The following is a 15,928-nucleotide window of genomic DNA, read 5'->3' as shown; positions in this document are numbered from 1 at the left end:
CGACCACAACATAAACACGGTCAGGTCCCGGAAAATCTGGCTTTTTCATACTTTAAGGACATCATTTTGAAATTCAGTCTTATGGCATCTGCATCCTTTGTTTTATGTGGTTGAATATATTAAAAGGCAGAATCGTGCAGGAAGACCATTCATTGCTGCAGCAGCAGACATTGACTTGCCCTTGGAATATATTTGTGAATGAAACCCAGGCAGGCAGAGGAGCTCTCTCCTCATTTGGATAAATGTCACGGATTATCTAACAGTGTGTTTTTTTTTTTTTTTTTTTGTCATTCAAAAAAGAGGAGGTAAGACTGTCATTTTTGTTGCCTTGGAGACTACAAATCAATAGCATCATGCAGTATCTTCTTGTCCATTCCCAATGAGAGGGTTCAGTCGCTTGCTGACGTCATCAGAGTCACCTGCGCTCTGATTGGCTGCTGCTGATAACGTCGCTGCCATTGAGGATTTGTGTGCCCGTGCAGAGAGGTGTGTCTCCGGCTCGACATGCACACGCCTCTCGCATAAATACCCAACACACAGCTGAGGTGATGATCAGACGCACCAAATTACAGAGCTCAGACTTTCAGCCACTTTTGGTTTACGTGCTGTGCTGCTTTTTTGGAGAGGAAAAACAGAAAGAAAGAAAGAAAGAAAGAAAGACAGAGGAAAAAAGTAGAAGACATTAGATTCCCCTAAATCAGCAGATTTGACAGCAGGTGTGAATTCATGTCTGTATTTTCCCCGCAGATATACTGGTGAGTACATCTCTTCCACTTCCACACATGTGAGCTTTATTGTGCTTGATAGAGATTATAGTATCAAACAAGTGTCTTTGCACCTGGCAGGTAAGAACAATGAAGTACTGTCTGTTGTGGTTTGTTTTGCTTGGTGATTTCCCTCTGAATCAGCCACCTTTTTTTTTTTTGTTACACCCACTCTTGTTTCCTTTTGTGATTTTTCTGTGGGGTGTTGCCCCTGAATTTGGAAATGTCATGACACACTGAATGGGAACAAAAGACTTTCTTTTTTTTTTTTTTTTTTGGTAAGCAAATTGCAGATTCCAGCTTTGAAAAAATGTTGCTGCATGTGCCAATTCAGAAAAGGTCACTGTGGTCACACACAGTCTTCTGTCAGCTATTCTATTTAGGGATGAAATGCACCTTTTTCTTTTAACCTCGAAGCAAGCAGGTTTACCTGTTTAATACTGCAGGTGCAGTGCAATTGGAGAAGCACTCTGCTGCTCCTATCAGTTACTTCTATCTATTATCAGTGACATATTTTTCACATTTCCTTTTTGGCAATCGTTACCCCTAACTGGTTGATTTACTTCTTCTCGACACAGGAATAGGGAGTGCATCTTGAGCCTTTTCTGTTCTCTTATCTGTCAAATGTTTTCCTGTTTGTGGAGAGGATATGCAAGACGAAACATTGTTTTGCTAGCACAGTTGAAACCTCAGCAGGCTTTTTTTGGCTGTCTCTACCAGGAAGTTCAGACTCGACCTCTTTAATGTAACCACACTTTGCTCTCTTGCTTTTGCTTTCTTACAGTATGCTTCTCTGTTCTGTGATTGTTTGCTTTTGAAAATAAGAAATATGAGAACAGGCTTTTATTAAAAAAAAAAAAGGTGTGACTAGAAATGTTTGAGCATTATTTGATTTGGATCTACGTGCTTGCAAGTTCCACTTTGCACTGTGGTTTTCTATCTGTGTGAACAGGAAGAACATTTCTCTCACCACAAAAGCTGGATCTCACCTAACGTGTATACATAACAGCATATGTTGAAAACTTGCTGCTAGACATATAAGGTCAATAAGATTTTCCCTCCCACACACCCCATCACTTAGAGGCACTGGAGTGGTAACTGATCCATGATGTGTTTCCAGTGGCACACTCAACCCAAAAGAATCTGGATACAACCCATTCATTCCAGCACACTCCTCCTGGGGGTCTTTACTTGGTCCACCCACATACCTGTGGAAAGCTCAGCGCAGGCTGGCATGGAAAAGTCAGCAGCTTTGCCCTGTCGCCACACAGGCTGAGATTTATGATAGTAGTAGTAGGAGTTGTGGAGTGGCAGAGGGGGGAAACAATGTTGATAACGCAAGATGCATAGTCCCCACTTGTGCTTTTGAGATTGTTGCGGAGACCAACAATCTCTAGCATGGCCTTGGCCTTTTATATAGTCTTGAGACAGGTGGATGAACCTGGTGTCATGGTTAGGTAATGGCTGTCGGTCTTTAACAGAATGATTTTGACCGTCACAGATGAAGGTGTAAAGCCAGTGTGGCTGACAAGTAACAACTAGCTCTGTTCAAATGTGACTTCTGCCTATACTATTGTATAGCATGAAGTGAGAGCCACTGGGAGTTATGGTCACTTATATAATGAGGTCGGGTAGATGTTTTACAAAGCAGAACGTGGGGAAGCTGCTTAACACGGCATGTCTGCTCCTCCACTGGGTCGGTGCATTTGTCAGCCACTCCAGTGGTTGGTTAAAAATCAGAAAAATATCACATTGTGTTCTGTTCTCATGTAAGGTAATTTTTTTTTTGTAAAGTGCTCTGCAAGGATATCACTGATTTAACTTTGGTTATCTTTCATGCAACTGTATAGCTTTTAAAATATTGCATAAGTCAACTCTAGTAGGGCTGCAACAAACAACTCATTCATGGTCGAAGATCTCCAAAACCAAAGATTTTAAATTAGGACTGGGCAATATGACGATATATAACATCAAAAAGATATAAAAATGTGTATCGTATATTGTTTATATCACGATATAGGCTAGGCCTATATTTATTTATTATTTATTTATAATTTCACTTAAAACCATTATGTTCATTTTGCATGTGCAAGTTCTTAGAATGAGAAAATACTCAGTACTTTTCATTTGTCATATATTTAATTCGCACAGGAGTATATAGAAATAGGCTTTACCATGTGGTTATTCCATACAGACTATTTATTTATTGCATTACCAGAAAACATGCTATATTGTGATATATATCATTATGGAGATATGAAATGACCTATATCATGATAGAAACTTTTGGCCATATCGCCCAGCACTAAATTTGAAATCAAAGATGGAAAAACACTAAAAATTCACATTTAAGAAGCTGAAATTAAAAATATTTATATTTGACCAATAAATAGATTTTTTTTTTAAAGTTGTTGCTGATAAATTTTCTTATGATCACCTAATAAACAACAGCCCTTATCTAATCTAGTATTGCTTCCGATTATGTGTTGGATGCAATGTACATGTCCTGACTGTGTGTCTTGTACCTGCCGTCCGTCTGTGCTGTGGCTGGATGAAGCATTAGGACGCTGGCAGGACCAGGTGTGCATTATCTTGACTGGGTCAGGAGGTAAAGAGGTTTACTGTCACCTGCCACGGCCATTCGTCTTAAAACGTGTGCTCTTATAGGCGTAGACTAGCTGTGGTCCATGCTGATCTTATATGTCATACATGTGCAGGTTGAAGATCTCCTCTAGGAATCAAGTATTCCACTCTGTGAGAGGGACGCTATTCAGCAAGAAGCAGTAATGGATGTGACTGTAGTCCGAGTATGTTTGTTTCCTCCCAGGTTGTTACTTGTGCACCCCCACTTCCTCCTCATTGTGCCCCCTTTATGTTTTATTAGGCCGATGTTCTGTTATTCTTAGCCGAGCAGGATGTTTATACGATCCCCGAACAGAAATATGACTGGCAAGGCCTGAGTGTTTATCTTTCTTTCCCTTCCCTCCCTCTCTTCTCCCTCTCCTCCTCCTCCTCCTGCTCAGGTCTTCACTGTCACCGTTCAGCCCTCCGTCCCCACCTCCGGCTGCTTTTTGCATGCCTGCCTCACCCTCTCTGCATCCCACTCAAAGATGAAATAAGCTCAAGAGCAGCCCCAGCCGACATTATTTTTTCCACGTTATAAACCTTGCGTATCCTTCAAGCCTCCTTTCTTTTTTATTTTTGGATATCCATGTATTGTTTCAGCCCAAGTATGCCGTGTAGTCCAACTGGTTACTTTTACGGTGATTCAGCCAGAAGCTTTTCAATTTTCTCATTTTCAGAGCCGCCCTATACACCCTGCTGTGTGTCAGTGTTTCCTCATGAAAGAGACGAGGGGTGTGTGTATGTGTGTGTGTGTGTGTGTGTTAATGTAGGGATGGAAAAACTGATTGATAAATGCCATTGCTTCAGGGGTTAATTATCTCCTGGCTCTGAGTGACTCATGTCATGCGATTCTCTCCTCCTCAGGATGAATTTGTTTTAAATGGGCTTCGTTTGGCAACGTGATCGACTGCGTTTCAAAAAGTTGTACATGCACACGATGTGGAAGCCTAGATATCCTGCGGGCTTTATCAGAAATCAATGCATGGAGCCCTAATCTCCACAGATTAGGGGCATTTTGTTCTCGTTGTTGAATTTAAAGTGAGACTAACTTTTGGTTAATGTTGCGTGTTGCTACAGTATAATGTTAAATGCTAAAATGTAGTGCAGCACAAGTGTAGAAGAGTCTTAAAGTCAGCAAACTGTCAGTTACAAAGCAATATCTATCTAAGGTTTGCATACAATAGCCTTCATAACCCACTAGATTTGATTGCTTATGAATTCAAGATTGTGATTTCTTCTTTCAAAGCTACATAATCTCGCTTAACAACAAGTTACACAAGCCTAAATCATTGAGGTTTTACTTGTCCAGCACAGTATGTCTGATTTATAAAATTAATTTCCAGTTTGACAGGTTTATTGTTGATATTTTTTTCTGGCAAATTATTTTTAATTTAAGGTGTTCATGTGCCAGTAAACATGGATATTTATAGATGTATTCATGAAGAGTATTTTCAGTGTAATGAGTCTTGTATGACTCATAAATGCAGACAAAAACACAAACTGTGCTTCACTTAGAAATCCCACAGACTGTTTCAGGTTGTAACTGCAGATGTTTATTTTTAAACGGAATTTAAATGTTTGTGTAACATTGAAATGATTCAGTATTTTTCTACTATTATCTAATAGACTTTGAGGCGAGGGTGTTTTGATAGATGATTAAGACTGAGGCGAATGGTAAAAATTAATTCTGTGGAACACATGTTTACATAATCGCTCCTTATTTTAAAACCATGTTTTAATCACTGCCACGGTATAATTCTTCACCATTCTGCTGCATCCAAAAATAAACATTTTTATTTAAGATTCAAAAGTAGGTCGAGCGAAGCCCACACATCTTTCCCCCCCCACCAAAAAAAAACCTAAGTCCATTGAAGCAGATAATGTGAGGATGTGTTCTGTTTTCCTTGTTCTATATAGCCAGTGACCACACAAACCACAAGCCTGTGGCCACTGACCACAAGGCACCGGGCTTTAAATAGAGAGCGTGAGAAGGCCGCCCAGCATCTCGTCTCAAGGCAGTCAGTCCTGGGACCTGCTTCAAGTCATTTTTTGTTATTTTTTTTAAAGCTTTACTACGACAATGCTGAATCCACTGGACGCGGATAAACAAGCTCTTGTTACTTTAATCTAAAATGGAAAGTTTTGGCCACGCTTTGATGGAACTGAGTGCATCAAGTTCCACCCCAGTCAAATACCACAGCACGCCCCCAGCACGCTCTCACAATGACTGTGTTCTCTGGTTGCCAGTGCAAAGAGCACACCATCCTGCATTTAGAAAACGGCCACCTTATGCAAGCCACAATCGTGAGCCGTGCAGCTTTGCAGTGCATTAGCACAGCGCAGCAGAGCCACAACTGGATGCTCAGGTGTTGTTGTGGTCAAGATGTGCAGAGTATAAACACAATGTGTGCAGCGAAAACAGCCGTGACTTTCAGACTGTGACCGTGCGTATGCGTGTGAACAGTATAGATGTGTTGATTGTTTTGTTATTGATGGTTTTTAATTCTGACTTTTAGCATCTCTTTGTCCTTAGCGTATAGAACCCGACTGTCCCCTAGCATATTTTAGTACTTTAATTAATTGTAAAATGTTTGATCATTCATTTGTGAATCAGCATTATGAATTTTGTTTTGTTTTTTTAGTGCTAAAAGGTTGTGTGTACTCTACATTTTCGCTCTCTATATAGACCATGATCACCAGTATCTAATCCCACTCCTTCTTCTCTTCTTCCAGCCCAGTGTTTGTACCCGGCCGAGATATGACTGAGGTGATGATCAACACCACCCCCATGGAGGACATGAGGCTCAGCCCCAGCAAGGACAGACTCTCCTTCCAGGTAGGACACACACACACACACACACACACACGTACGACAATGAACAATTCCCTACCCATACGTTTTTATGTGGCATGCTCATTTTATACCCATCCTCATTCATTCATTATCATGAATTGGATTGACGTCGGCATGAACAGGAGGGAGCAGCCACTGCATGTTGTGATTTGGGAACAACAGCTGCATTTGGTATATGGGATGGTGGAGATGTCGGTATAATGAACAGTATATTGATGCAAAAGAGAGCCTTCAAAAATGAATATTTGATTTTTCTTTTGTTTAATCTACAAGACCCCTGGCCATGCCAAATTCCTTTTGTATACATTTTTAGAACAGTTTGACCCTGTTTACCATTATGAAGCTAACAAAATGTATTTTTTCATTCAAGTGTAGGGCTGAAACTAACAATCTTTGTCATTGTCGATTAATATGTTGATTATTTTCGTGATTAATCGAATAGTTGTTTGTAAACAATGTCAGAAAATAGTGAAAGATCTGTTTTTCCCAAAGCCCAAGATGACGTCCTCAAATGTCTTGTTTTGTCCACAACTCAAAAATATTCAGTTTACTGTCATGGAGTAAAGAAACCAGAAAATATTCACATTTAAGAAGCTGATATCAGAGAATTTTGACTTTCTTTCTTAAAGAATTGCTCAAACCAAGTTAATCGATTATCAAAATAGTCTGCGATTAATTTAATAGTTGACAATTGATCGATTAATCGTCGCAGCTCTACTGAAGAGTAATACCATGATTCACAGATCTGACTGGTGGTTAAGTATGAGCAGTTGGGTGAGAACGCTTAACTTGCAATTTTAAAAACTAGATAATACATTACAATGCTACAAAAACATTATAGTAAAAAAAAATGTCCATTTCTTATTTTTCCTTCTCTAATATGTTGGAGACATCGGAGGTTACGGTTGGTCCCAACTTTAAACATACAAAGGAAACGTATGTGTGGGGAAACGTTGTGTAATTTACTGCAGCCTGTCACTAAAATAAACGGTGCAGATTGAGCGAGATGAGAGAAGCAGCCATCAGGTGGTCGTGACAAGGTGTTGCTAGCGGCTTTGTTTTACTGTCAGCTCAACAGGGCCGTCCTGGAAACAAAACTACTTAAACACACAGCTGCTTGCTTATTTTAGTGTCACATTTATACCTAGGGTGAAAAAGAGAGAATTAACGTGCCCTATGCTGATACGTAAACCCTTTTTTCTGTATAATGATGAAATAATTTAGTTGAGACCATTTATGATTTTGGACAGGAAGTTGGTTAGTGAAGCTGCATCTTGACAGGTTTACCACTCGTGTTTTGTAAGGTCATGGGTACCAAAATATTCTTGGGGAAGTTCCACCGACTGAGATTTGCTGCTCGCAGGTAGGGGTGTACGATACATCAGTCTGTATTGATATATCGATTCAATGATCCAGTGTCATCGATGCAAAGTGAAAACATCGATACATACCATCTCTAAGATGCGCCTTTATTTTGAATTTTCTGTCACCATTTCTGTCCAAGCCCACCTCCTTCCTACAGAGCTCAGTAATACAATTGTCAAATCATATTTAAGTTGCTTTTTGTGAGTTTCTATAAACATAACTGATTGTGTTAAATATATATGAAATATGATACGTCTCGTATCGATCGCAGGCCCCTGAATTGAATCGAAATCATATCGTGGCAGACTTTGTGATATCGGCAACTATCGTATCGTTGTCCAAAGAATCAATATAATATCTTATCGTGATGAAACTGGTAATTTACACTCCTACTCACAGGGCTAAAAGGCCATTTCCTGATTAAAGATGATTGGATCATTTCATACAGAGTCAATGTAATTTATTTGTATGAAAGGTCGGCATTCATAAACCTAATACAGTAGCTTAAAGCCACGCCGTGTGTAGACGTAGACTCTGAGAGGATGTAGACTGACCTAGAGGAAAAGGCTGGCTTCCTCTCCCCACAGTTCACACCCCAGCTGTGAGTCTGTCTGAGAGGATGAGAGCAGCGGATGAAGGGGGGGAAACGGGAGAAAAGGAGGCTGCCGATTCTTCTCCACTCTTTCCATCCCCATTCTGTATTTCCTCACCTCGGCCATATGCCCAAGGTCCCAGCCAGTCCTTAGAGAAGCACTGTATGAAGCAGCCACTCACTTCCTCCATCGTGGAGGCCGGCCGGGCGCTTCTTTGACACAAATTGTGTGACCATTAAATTCCAGCTGCACCTTTTTTTAAAAGGTATTGAAATGAATGTGACCTACTAGTGGAGAAGCAAATGGGTTACTGATTCACAGAATTATCATCTCAAAAGGCATGACATTCATGATTCAGGCGCGTGTGTGTGTATATAGTGTGCACCCACCGCACACCCCAGAACATCCTAAAATAGCTCGTATTGTGCCTGGTTGATGTGTCGTCTCTTCCTGCCACTGGAAGTGAAACAAGTTATGACATGTTAGCCAGGGGTCCAAAGGCAAGGTCATTTACTGCCTAACTCCCCTCGGTGCTGACGCACAGCGAGGATTGGTGATGCAGGCCAGGAAATGCAGATGCACGCAGGCATTGGACGTGAACAGACATGCAACACACACTCATATAATCACACCTCTTTGGCGCGGTTCTACACGCAGCTGTTTTTCAGGGAATGTAAAAAAAAGCTGCAGAAATACGCATACATGCTTTCATAACTTGACAAATTCTCACATTCACGAGGCGTATTTATAGCTTTTTGTCTTTTTCCTCCCTTCGCATCTGTCTCCTATGGAATTCATGGAGACTTGGACACAGCTGGATCCCCTCTATCTCTTCTCGTCTCTCTCTCCTGCCTCATCTAATGCTTTCTTTCCACTCGGCTCTCTGCCCAGACAGCGACATCGCCCTCCCTTAACCCCCCTGCTTCAATGTCTTGGAGTGAAATATGCAGGTCTAAAAATATTCATCCACTTTATCCAAACAACAGCAAAAAGAAATGCTGTTCTTGGACCAGGAGTGGCAGGCTTTTTCCCCCTGGGGCATTTCTCTGGTTCCTGAGAACAGAGAGGCTGAGGTTGATGTCCAATCTTGCCAGGACAGGGAATGCATGTAATCTCTCTTGTCAGAATGTCTCTCATGCCCTTCAGTTTAGATCCAAACATTTGAGTGTGGCACGCTGCGTTTATAAGCAGACGTATCGGTCTGGATTTGCAGATAACACGGCTGATGTCATGTTCTTTCCTAAACCTTTTTTTCTAACGCTATCTCCAGAGGAATATAAAGTATTCAGCACTAAATGCTGACTGTTATATATAGGATAGATGTTTTATTTAAACACAAATCATGTCCCAGTAAACCTTTCACCTTTTTTTTTTTTAAAATGTTGATTTGAAATGCCCTGATTATGCTCTTGTATAATCTTCTGAGTAGTGTGGTACTGGATGAGTTTGTAAGCAGCTACGAGCTGCTTGGCACAACGCCTCCCAAAGCATTTAGATTAAACATGATGCAGCATTTACTGTAAGTCTCGCTAGACATGCCTCATTTACCCATACACAGTGACACTGATGTAACAATTTCTTGTGCAATTTGTTTTTGGGGCGAGCATTTATTTGGAAAGCTAGCTTAGAGGAATGTGGGCTGGGCGAGAGCAGGTATGCCACTGGGATTTTAAGCAACCACTTCCCATCACAGATGTTTAGTCTTCACATCACTTCCTTCACAGTTGTTTAGCCTTGTGGCGGTGCCTGCAACACTTCTACGAGGCTCAATAAGTTCTGGTAGCCTACCGCACACTTAGCACTGATCAGAAATATGCTCACAAGTCATTTCTTGCCTTACAACAGCTGAATAGCTCAAAACGGCGTGCTCTGTTGTTCAGAAAACAAATTGTATTAATTTTAAGTAGGGCTGTCAATCGATTTAAAATGTTTAATCGCATGATTGTCCAAGTATTTAATACTCTTATCAACATGGGAGTGGACAAATATGCTGCTTTATACAAATGTGTGTATATATGTATTATTGGAAATCAATTAACAACATAAAACAATGACAAATATTGTCCAGAAACCCTCACAGGTACTGCATTTAGCATAAAAAATATGCTCAAATCATAACATGGCAAACTCGAGCCCAACAGGCAACAACAGCTGTCAGTTTGCTGACTTGACTATGACTTGCCCCAAACTGCATGTGATTAACATAAAGTGGGCATGTCTGTAAAGGGGAGACTCGTGGGTACCCATAGAACCTATTTTCATTCACATATCTTGAGGTCAGAGGTCAAGGGACTCCTTTGAAAATGGCCATGACAGTTTTTCCTTGCCAAAATGTAGCGTTAATTTGGAGCGTTATTTAGCATGGTTGGTACCAATGGATTACTTAGGTTTTTTTAGTTTCGTATGATACCAGTATCTTCACTCTAGTGTTAAAACTGAGCCCGCTACAACAATTGCGTTAACTTTGACAGCCCTAATTTTAAGATTATTAACCAGTGTTTCACCTTTGTCTTTCCTCTTCAGATATTCCCAGACCCCTCAGACTTTGACCGCTGCTGTAAGCTCAAAGACCGTCTGCCTTCCATCGTGGTCGAGCCGACGGAGGGAGAAGTGGAGAGCGGGGAGCTTCGCTGGCCTCCAGAGGAGTTTCTGGTCAGCGAAGAGGAGGAGGAGGAAGAAGAAGAAGAGGAGGAGGAGGAAGAGGAGCAGAATAATGCCAACATCCAAAACGGACAGCCAACACAGAATTCTCAGCACTAGAGGATGTGTTGCAGCACCCCAAACGCCCTTGTTTCCTCTTTTTTTTCCTTTCTGATAGACTCTCCCGTTCCCACACTGCACCGCAGCACTCTGGCGAGACACACATTCAGTGTCTCGCGAGGCCATCTCGTTGCCCTTGACACCAAAGCATCAATCCCAGCAAGAGAAGCAATACACAACAGGCAACACAATAATTTATCCCCCTGGACTGCAAACCCGCCAAATCCCACTTGAAAAAAGAACAAACACGCACACCTCTAACCTCCACTTGTTTCCTACCATGCCTACCACCGTGTGTGTCTCGGCCCAGGACGGACGTCCCCCTTTGGACAGCGGCAGCTCAGTGCTCCATGGACAGCTCTTAACACTGCAAGGGAGGTTCTGCAACTGCTCTGTACTTTTACTCCAAGATGGCTGGCATCATGACCCCAGAGACTTTTCATACTCTCATACAGAACTATTGTGGTACCCGTGGGGATTTACCGTCTACAGTAATGCTGTCCATACCTGTGTTCAGTGTCTGGATTGATATGTTTAATTATTGTGATCGCCACTGCTGTCCATAGATGTGTCTGTTTCTGAGAAGTGAATGTTTTGTGATTTTTGTGTGTAAAATGTTCCCCCCCACTCGTCTAAAAGATTGTGCGCGTCTGGCATTCACAGTTAAAAAAAGGCAACCTGGAATCATTTTAGAGAAGTGAGCAGAAAATAAACCAGCATGCCCCATTATGCTTATGCATAAATTTCATTGTACAATGAGGGCAACAGTCACGCTATGATCCTCTCAAACACATTGGCTTCCTTGTGAGCCTTCTGACAAACAGGACTTGGATGATAAAAGCAGAATAGTACAACATCTGATGATTATTGTTCAAAAGGGCAAATCTGAGCGAGGACTGCAAATTGTAATTTTTTTGAAAAAGCAGTCGATGAAGCAATGAAGGATGTGTAAATACTTGTCCCCAACGAGCCCACCCCTGAGGCCTTGTAGTGCGCTGATCTTGTTTTTGTACTATGGGTTTGGTTTACTTTTTAGAAAGACAAAGAGCTGTACGCACCTGAACTGAAAGTCGTTCCCAGTCTTCCTTTTTTCTTTTTTAAAAACAGCCATACGTTTGACATCGTGAAGTTCAGGTCATGGAGAATTCAGAGTTCACAAATAAGGTTATATCTGACAGTATTAAAACTCTTTCACAATAAAATCAGTACTGGTGTTTGCCATAAGCTGTTGATGGGAAATCGTATTTGTTCTCTGGTAGTGACGTCTGTTTTTATTCGTCTGTTCTGCAGTTTCAGAAGTCGGTGTTCGCTCTTTAAATCACCACTTATTGTTTGTGGAACAAGTCTCGTCAGTCAGTTTGTAGAAACACAATATGAACTCCTGTTGTACAAGCATGATTGAGATATGTCTGTTCTTTTTTTTTTTTTTTTTGTAAATTTCTCATTTGAGTGGCATTAGGGCTGTGTACAGAACATCTCTCTCTTTCTCCCGTCTGTCACCTACAGGTCCCACATTGTTTTTGTAAAGCTCAGGGAGATTAGCCGCCATCTTTCTCTTGTTTTTTTGTATTTAGACCACTTTTTTTTTCTCTGTGACAATTACAGAGGCTGTAAATAAACATTTGAATTTGCTATCCAACTGTGTGACTCTGCTGTGAGAATAATTGAGTGTGAGGAGTTACTGCCATTTTTATGGTACAAGATGGAAGCAAATGAGTCTTTTACAGGGGTAATACTTGAGTGCGTTTAAAGTATTGTTTCCAAGAGACTTCTGTGTTTACTTTCATTTTCCTTTATGTAAACCCCCCCAGTTCTTTCCCCATCTCACTTCACCTGCAGTGGTTACAGAAAAGCAGTAATGCTTCCTGCTCGGCATCTCTCACATACAGAATCTCTCTCTCTACGAATACAGATGGCTATATGTAGAAGCGAGAACAGGCCACATGCTACTTCCTGTCTTCGACTTGCACATATGCACACACAGTCTGACTCCTAGTTAGAGCAAACTCTAACTCCTGAGCACTGAACAGCTTTCGTTTCTAAGTTTTAAGTTAAAAATGACATGTTTAAACTTATTAAAATGATGCTTTATGGAGAACATTGGATTGACCTGCAAATCTTTTTACAATTACAGAAATATTGAGGATAGTACCGGGGTATAAAAGTCTGTGGAAGCAGCTCCTCACGCTCTACCCATAAACACTCACCACAATGATACTAGACTAATAAAATGTGGTTGAGTGGAAAAGCTCTAATGGAGAACTGGGGGATTTACAGGAATAAACGGAAAGCTTTCTGATCACGGCTACAATGGAAACTTCTCAGGTGATTTGCTGCTTTGTACTGTATTAGTGACCCTATAGGTCACGTCTGATTGCCTAGTACCGGGAACGGTCCATCAGAGTTGCTGCGATAGGGTGTTTGGGGGGGCCAAGAGCCTGACACGGCGGTACTCTCTGGGCCTTACGGTCACTTCCTGGAAAGGGGAACAATGAGCTGACATTCAATCCTGCTTCCTCCTGGAGCATAAAGAGTTATTAATACCCCCCAGCTGATAACGGTGGTCAGCAGCAGAGTGTGTCTGGCCCAGCCTTCTGAATAGGTTAGGAAAGGAATGTCCTTTGTCCCTTTCTGAACAACTGCTCCTTGATCTCAGTGGAAAATGTCATGAGATCATGGAAAGAAGAAATCACAAGAAGTTAGAAAAGGACAACCGCAGTCCTTGGCCAAACTGCTTGAACTTGCATCCAGATACGCAACCGTGTGACGTCAGCCAGACACCTCTGAACTTTGCGCCGTCTTTCAAATATGGAAGGAACAGTGAGAACGCAATATACTTCAGTTTTAATATGTGTTTCTGGGATATGAAAGGAAGCCCCTGCAGCATCTCTCCAGAGCATTTTGACATTTTGAGCAGCAGCTCTTCTCCTTCAGACACTTCTCAGTTGATTAACTCAGTCAGGAACCTCTGCAATTAAAGACTCTTTTAACGAAAGCGGTAATTGAAATTTGCTTTGCCCCTTCTAACCTGATTGAAGCACTAAAAAAATATTTATTTCCATAATTTCAGTTGCAACTTCCAGAAAGATCTTGCTTTAAAGGCCCTGAAAACCTATTTTCTCAATCAGCTTCTTACTATGAACGATGGGGTCCTACATCAACACATTATTTTCTGCCAAAAGTTAGAAACGTTTTGGTTATTTCACTGTCTTTATTTTTGTTCTGTGCTTTTCTCACTGATTTTAAGTGGCATGGGCTCAGTTTGGTAAAGGTAGGTTGTGTCTAGAAGGTAACCCGCAAATTGTAAAAACTTGCAAAACCTTAACCATCTCCCGAGAGTTTCACAATTTGCATGTTCCCTTCTAGCCGTGACCGAAGAGTTAATGTCATATACCTCCATGCACCAATCAGGATTACCAACATTTGAATTAGGGCTGTCAGATTTTCACGACTTTTGTCGTGGCCAAAAGAATTCACAATAACAATATTATGGCAATATCTAAAAGAAATTTAAAAAAAATAATAATGATAATAATGTTACCAGTCAAATTCATCTTTAACTTTGTTTATTGTGCGTTTGGGCTCTTTTTTTTCTGGCAAATGAATGACACTCAAAATACGAGCGTAGGAAGTTGGAGAGAAAGTCTTTAACCGTATGTAGAAAATAATTTAAGAGGAGCTGGATTATTTACATGATATTATCATATTTGTATTATCAATAATTAAATTATCACGGTTGTCGTCAACACCGGTATATCATGACACCCCTAATTTGAAACGTAATGAGAGTTGTGGGGTTATTTGCTTTTGTTGCCAATATACAAAAACTGCTAAACTAAGCTAAGCTAACTGACTATGGTCTCAGTTTCATATTTACAGACAGGAAAAGGGAACTCTGTCTTCTTATCTAACTCTCGTCAATTAAGTGAATTAGGCTGTTTCCCTAAATGTCCAACTATAGAGTGGTGCAGGAATGAGTCCTAAAACCTGGAAATAGTTTGCATTTTAGCACTTCCGGTTCCCTCGTCTGGATGTCAATGTTTTTTTTTTTAATGGGTTTTTAGTTAAATGCCTGAAATAAGATCTGTGGTTAACACAAGCTGAAGAGATTTAAATGTTTTGTTCTACAACATAAAATGCATCAGTAAATACCCCACTCGTGAATTTTCTCGTGTTTTAAAAAAGGCGGTTGCTAACAAGTGGCTAAATGAGACTACTAAACGTCATCACGCTACGACGCTGAAGTCATGCGATCGTTGTGTAGTTCGTTTATAGTCATTAACGTTAGCTTTTTACTTCTAGGGATTGCATTTACAATTCAAAAATCATAAATGTAAGCTTATTTTCTGCAATGATCCAAATGCCAATGGAAAAATCTCATTGGCTTTTAGTCGAGTGAACCAGGGGGATGCTAACTTCTGAGTTGGACTACAAAAATACGTCATCCCTACACCACTCTATTCCATTAAACTCTTAATAAACAACTCTTTTTTTTTTAATAACTTTATCTCTTGTGTGAAAGTAATTTCTTTCCACTGCTCATGTGTGTATCAACCACCACCGGGGTGGTCAGAGGTGACAGCATTCAATGAGTGAGAGTCACTGAATACTCGGTGACATCGGGGACCGGATTGTGTCTCGCACACCACTGTTGGCGTGAGACACGGTATCTTTAAATGCGTGTGTGCCTGACTATGTATTAAAACTGTTGTCAGAGCCCTGTGAGTGAAGTCACTGATAGCTCTTCTAGCTCATTCTTGGAATTCTTTCCAATGGAAACAATCCCATCGCTGATCCCAGTGTGTCAGCAGAGTCTGACCTGCCAACCCCTGAATTCTCCCTGACTCCCAACTATAGTCCACATTAACACTATTTCACCGTCACCCCTACTCACACCATGTACCCATAAAATAAACTCCCTCCCCTCTCTCTTCAATCTGGTATGTCATAAGGAGAAAAGTAATGCT

The 15,928-nt window shown here is 40.9% G+C and overlaps 1 protein-coding gene across 1 annotated transcript; it reads left to right on the top strand.

Moving 5' to 3' along the window:
- The first annotated feature begins 508 nt into the window (after positions 1-508).
- Positions 509-12,600, top strand: lbh (LBH regulator of WNT signaling pathway). The gene is made up of 3 exons (XM_037746918.1): positions 509-755; positions 6,123-6,225; positions 10,725-12,600. Exons 1-3 carry the CDS (start codon positions 727-729, stop codon positions 10,959-10,961), a joined length of 369 nt encoding a protein of 122 aa, XP_037602846.1. The 5' UTR covers positions 509-726; the 3' UTR covers positions 10,962-12,600.
- The last annotated feature ends 3,328 nt before the right edge of the window (positions 12,601-15,928 follow it).

The sequence above is a fragment of the Sebastes umbrosus genome, chromosome 16, assembly GCF_015220745.1.
Source record: "Sebastes umbrosus isolate fSebUmb1 chromosome 16, fSebUmb1.pri, whole genome shotgun sequence".
Classification (NCBI taxonomy): domain Eukaryota; kingdom Metazoa; phylum Chordata; class Actinopteri; order Perciformes; family Sebastidae; genus Sebastes; species Sebastes umbrosus.
Note: the sequence above shows the minus strand (reverse complement) of the source record. Positions and strands in the feature narration are given on the sequence as shown.

What these genes read in the sequence shown, in the direction of transcription:
- lbh (XM_037746918.1), top strand. Translation starts at nt 727, where the DNA reads ATGTCTGTATTTTCCCCGCAGATATACTG. An exon ending in TTTTCCCCGCAGATATACTG is followed by an intron (nt 756 to 6,122) that starts GTGAGTACATCT and finishes CTCTTCTTCCAG; the next exon opens with CCCAGTGTTTGTACCCGGCC. An exon ending in AGGACAGACTCTCCTTCCAG is followed by an intron (nt 6,226 to 10,724) that starts GTAGGACACACA and finishes TTTCCTCTTCAG; the next exon opens with ATATTCCCAGACCCCTCAGA.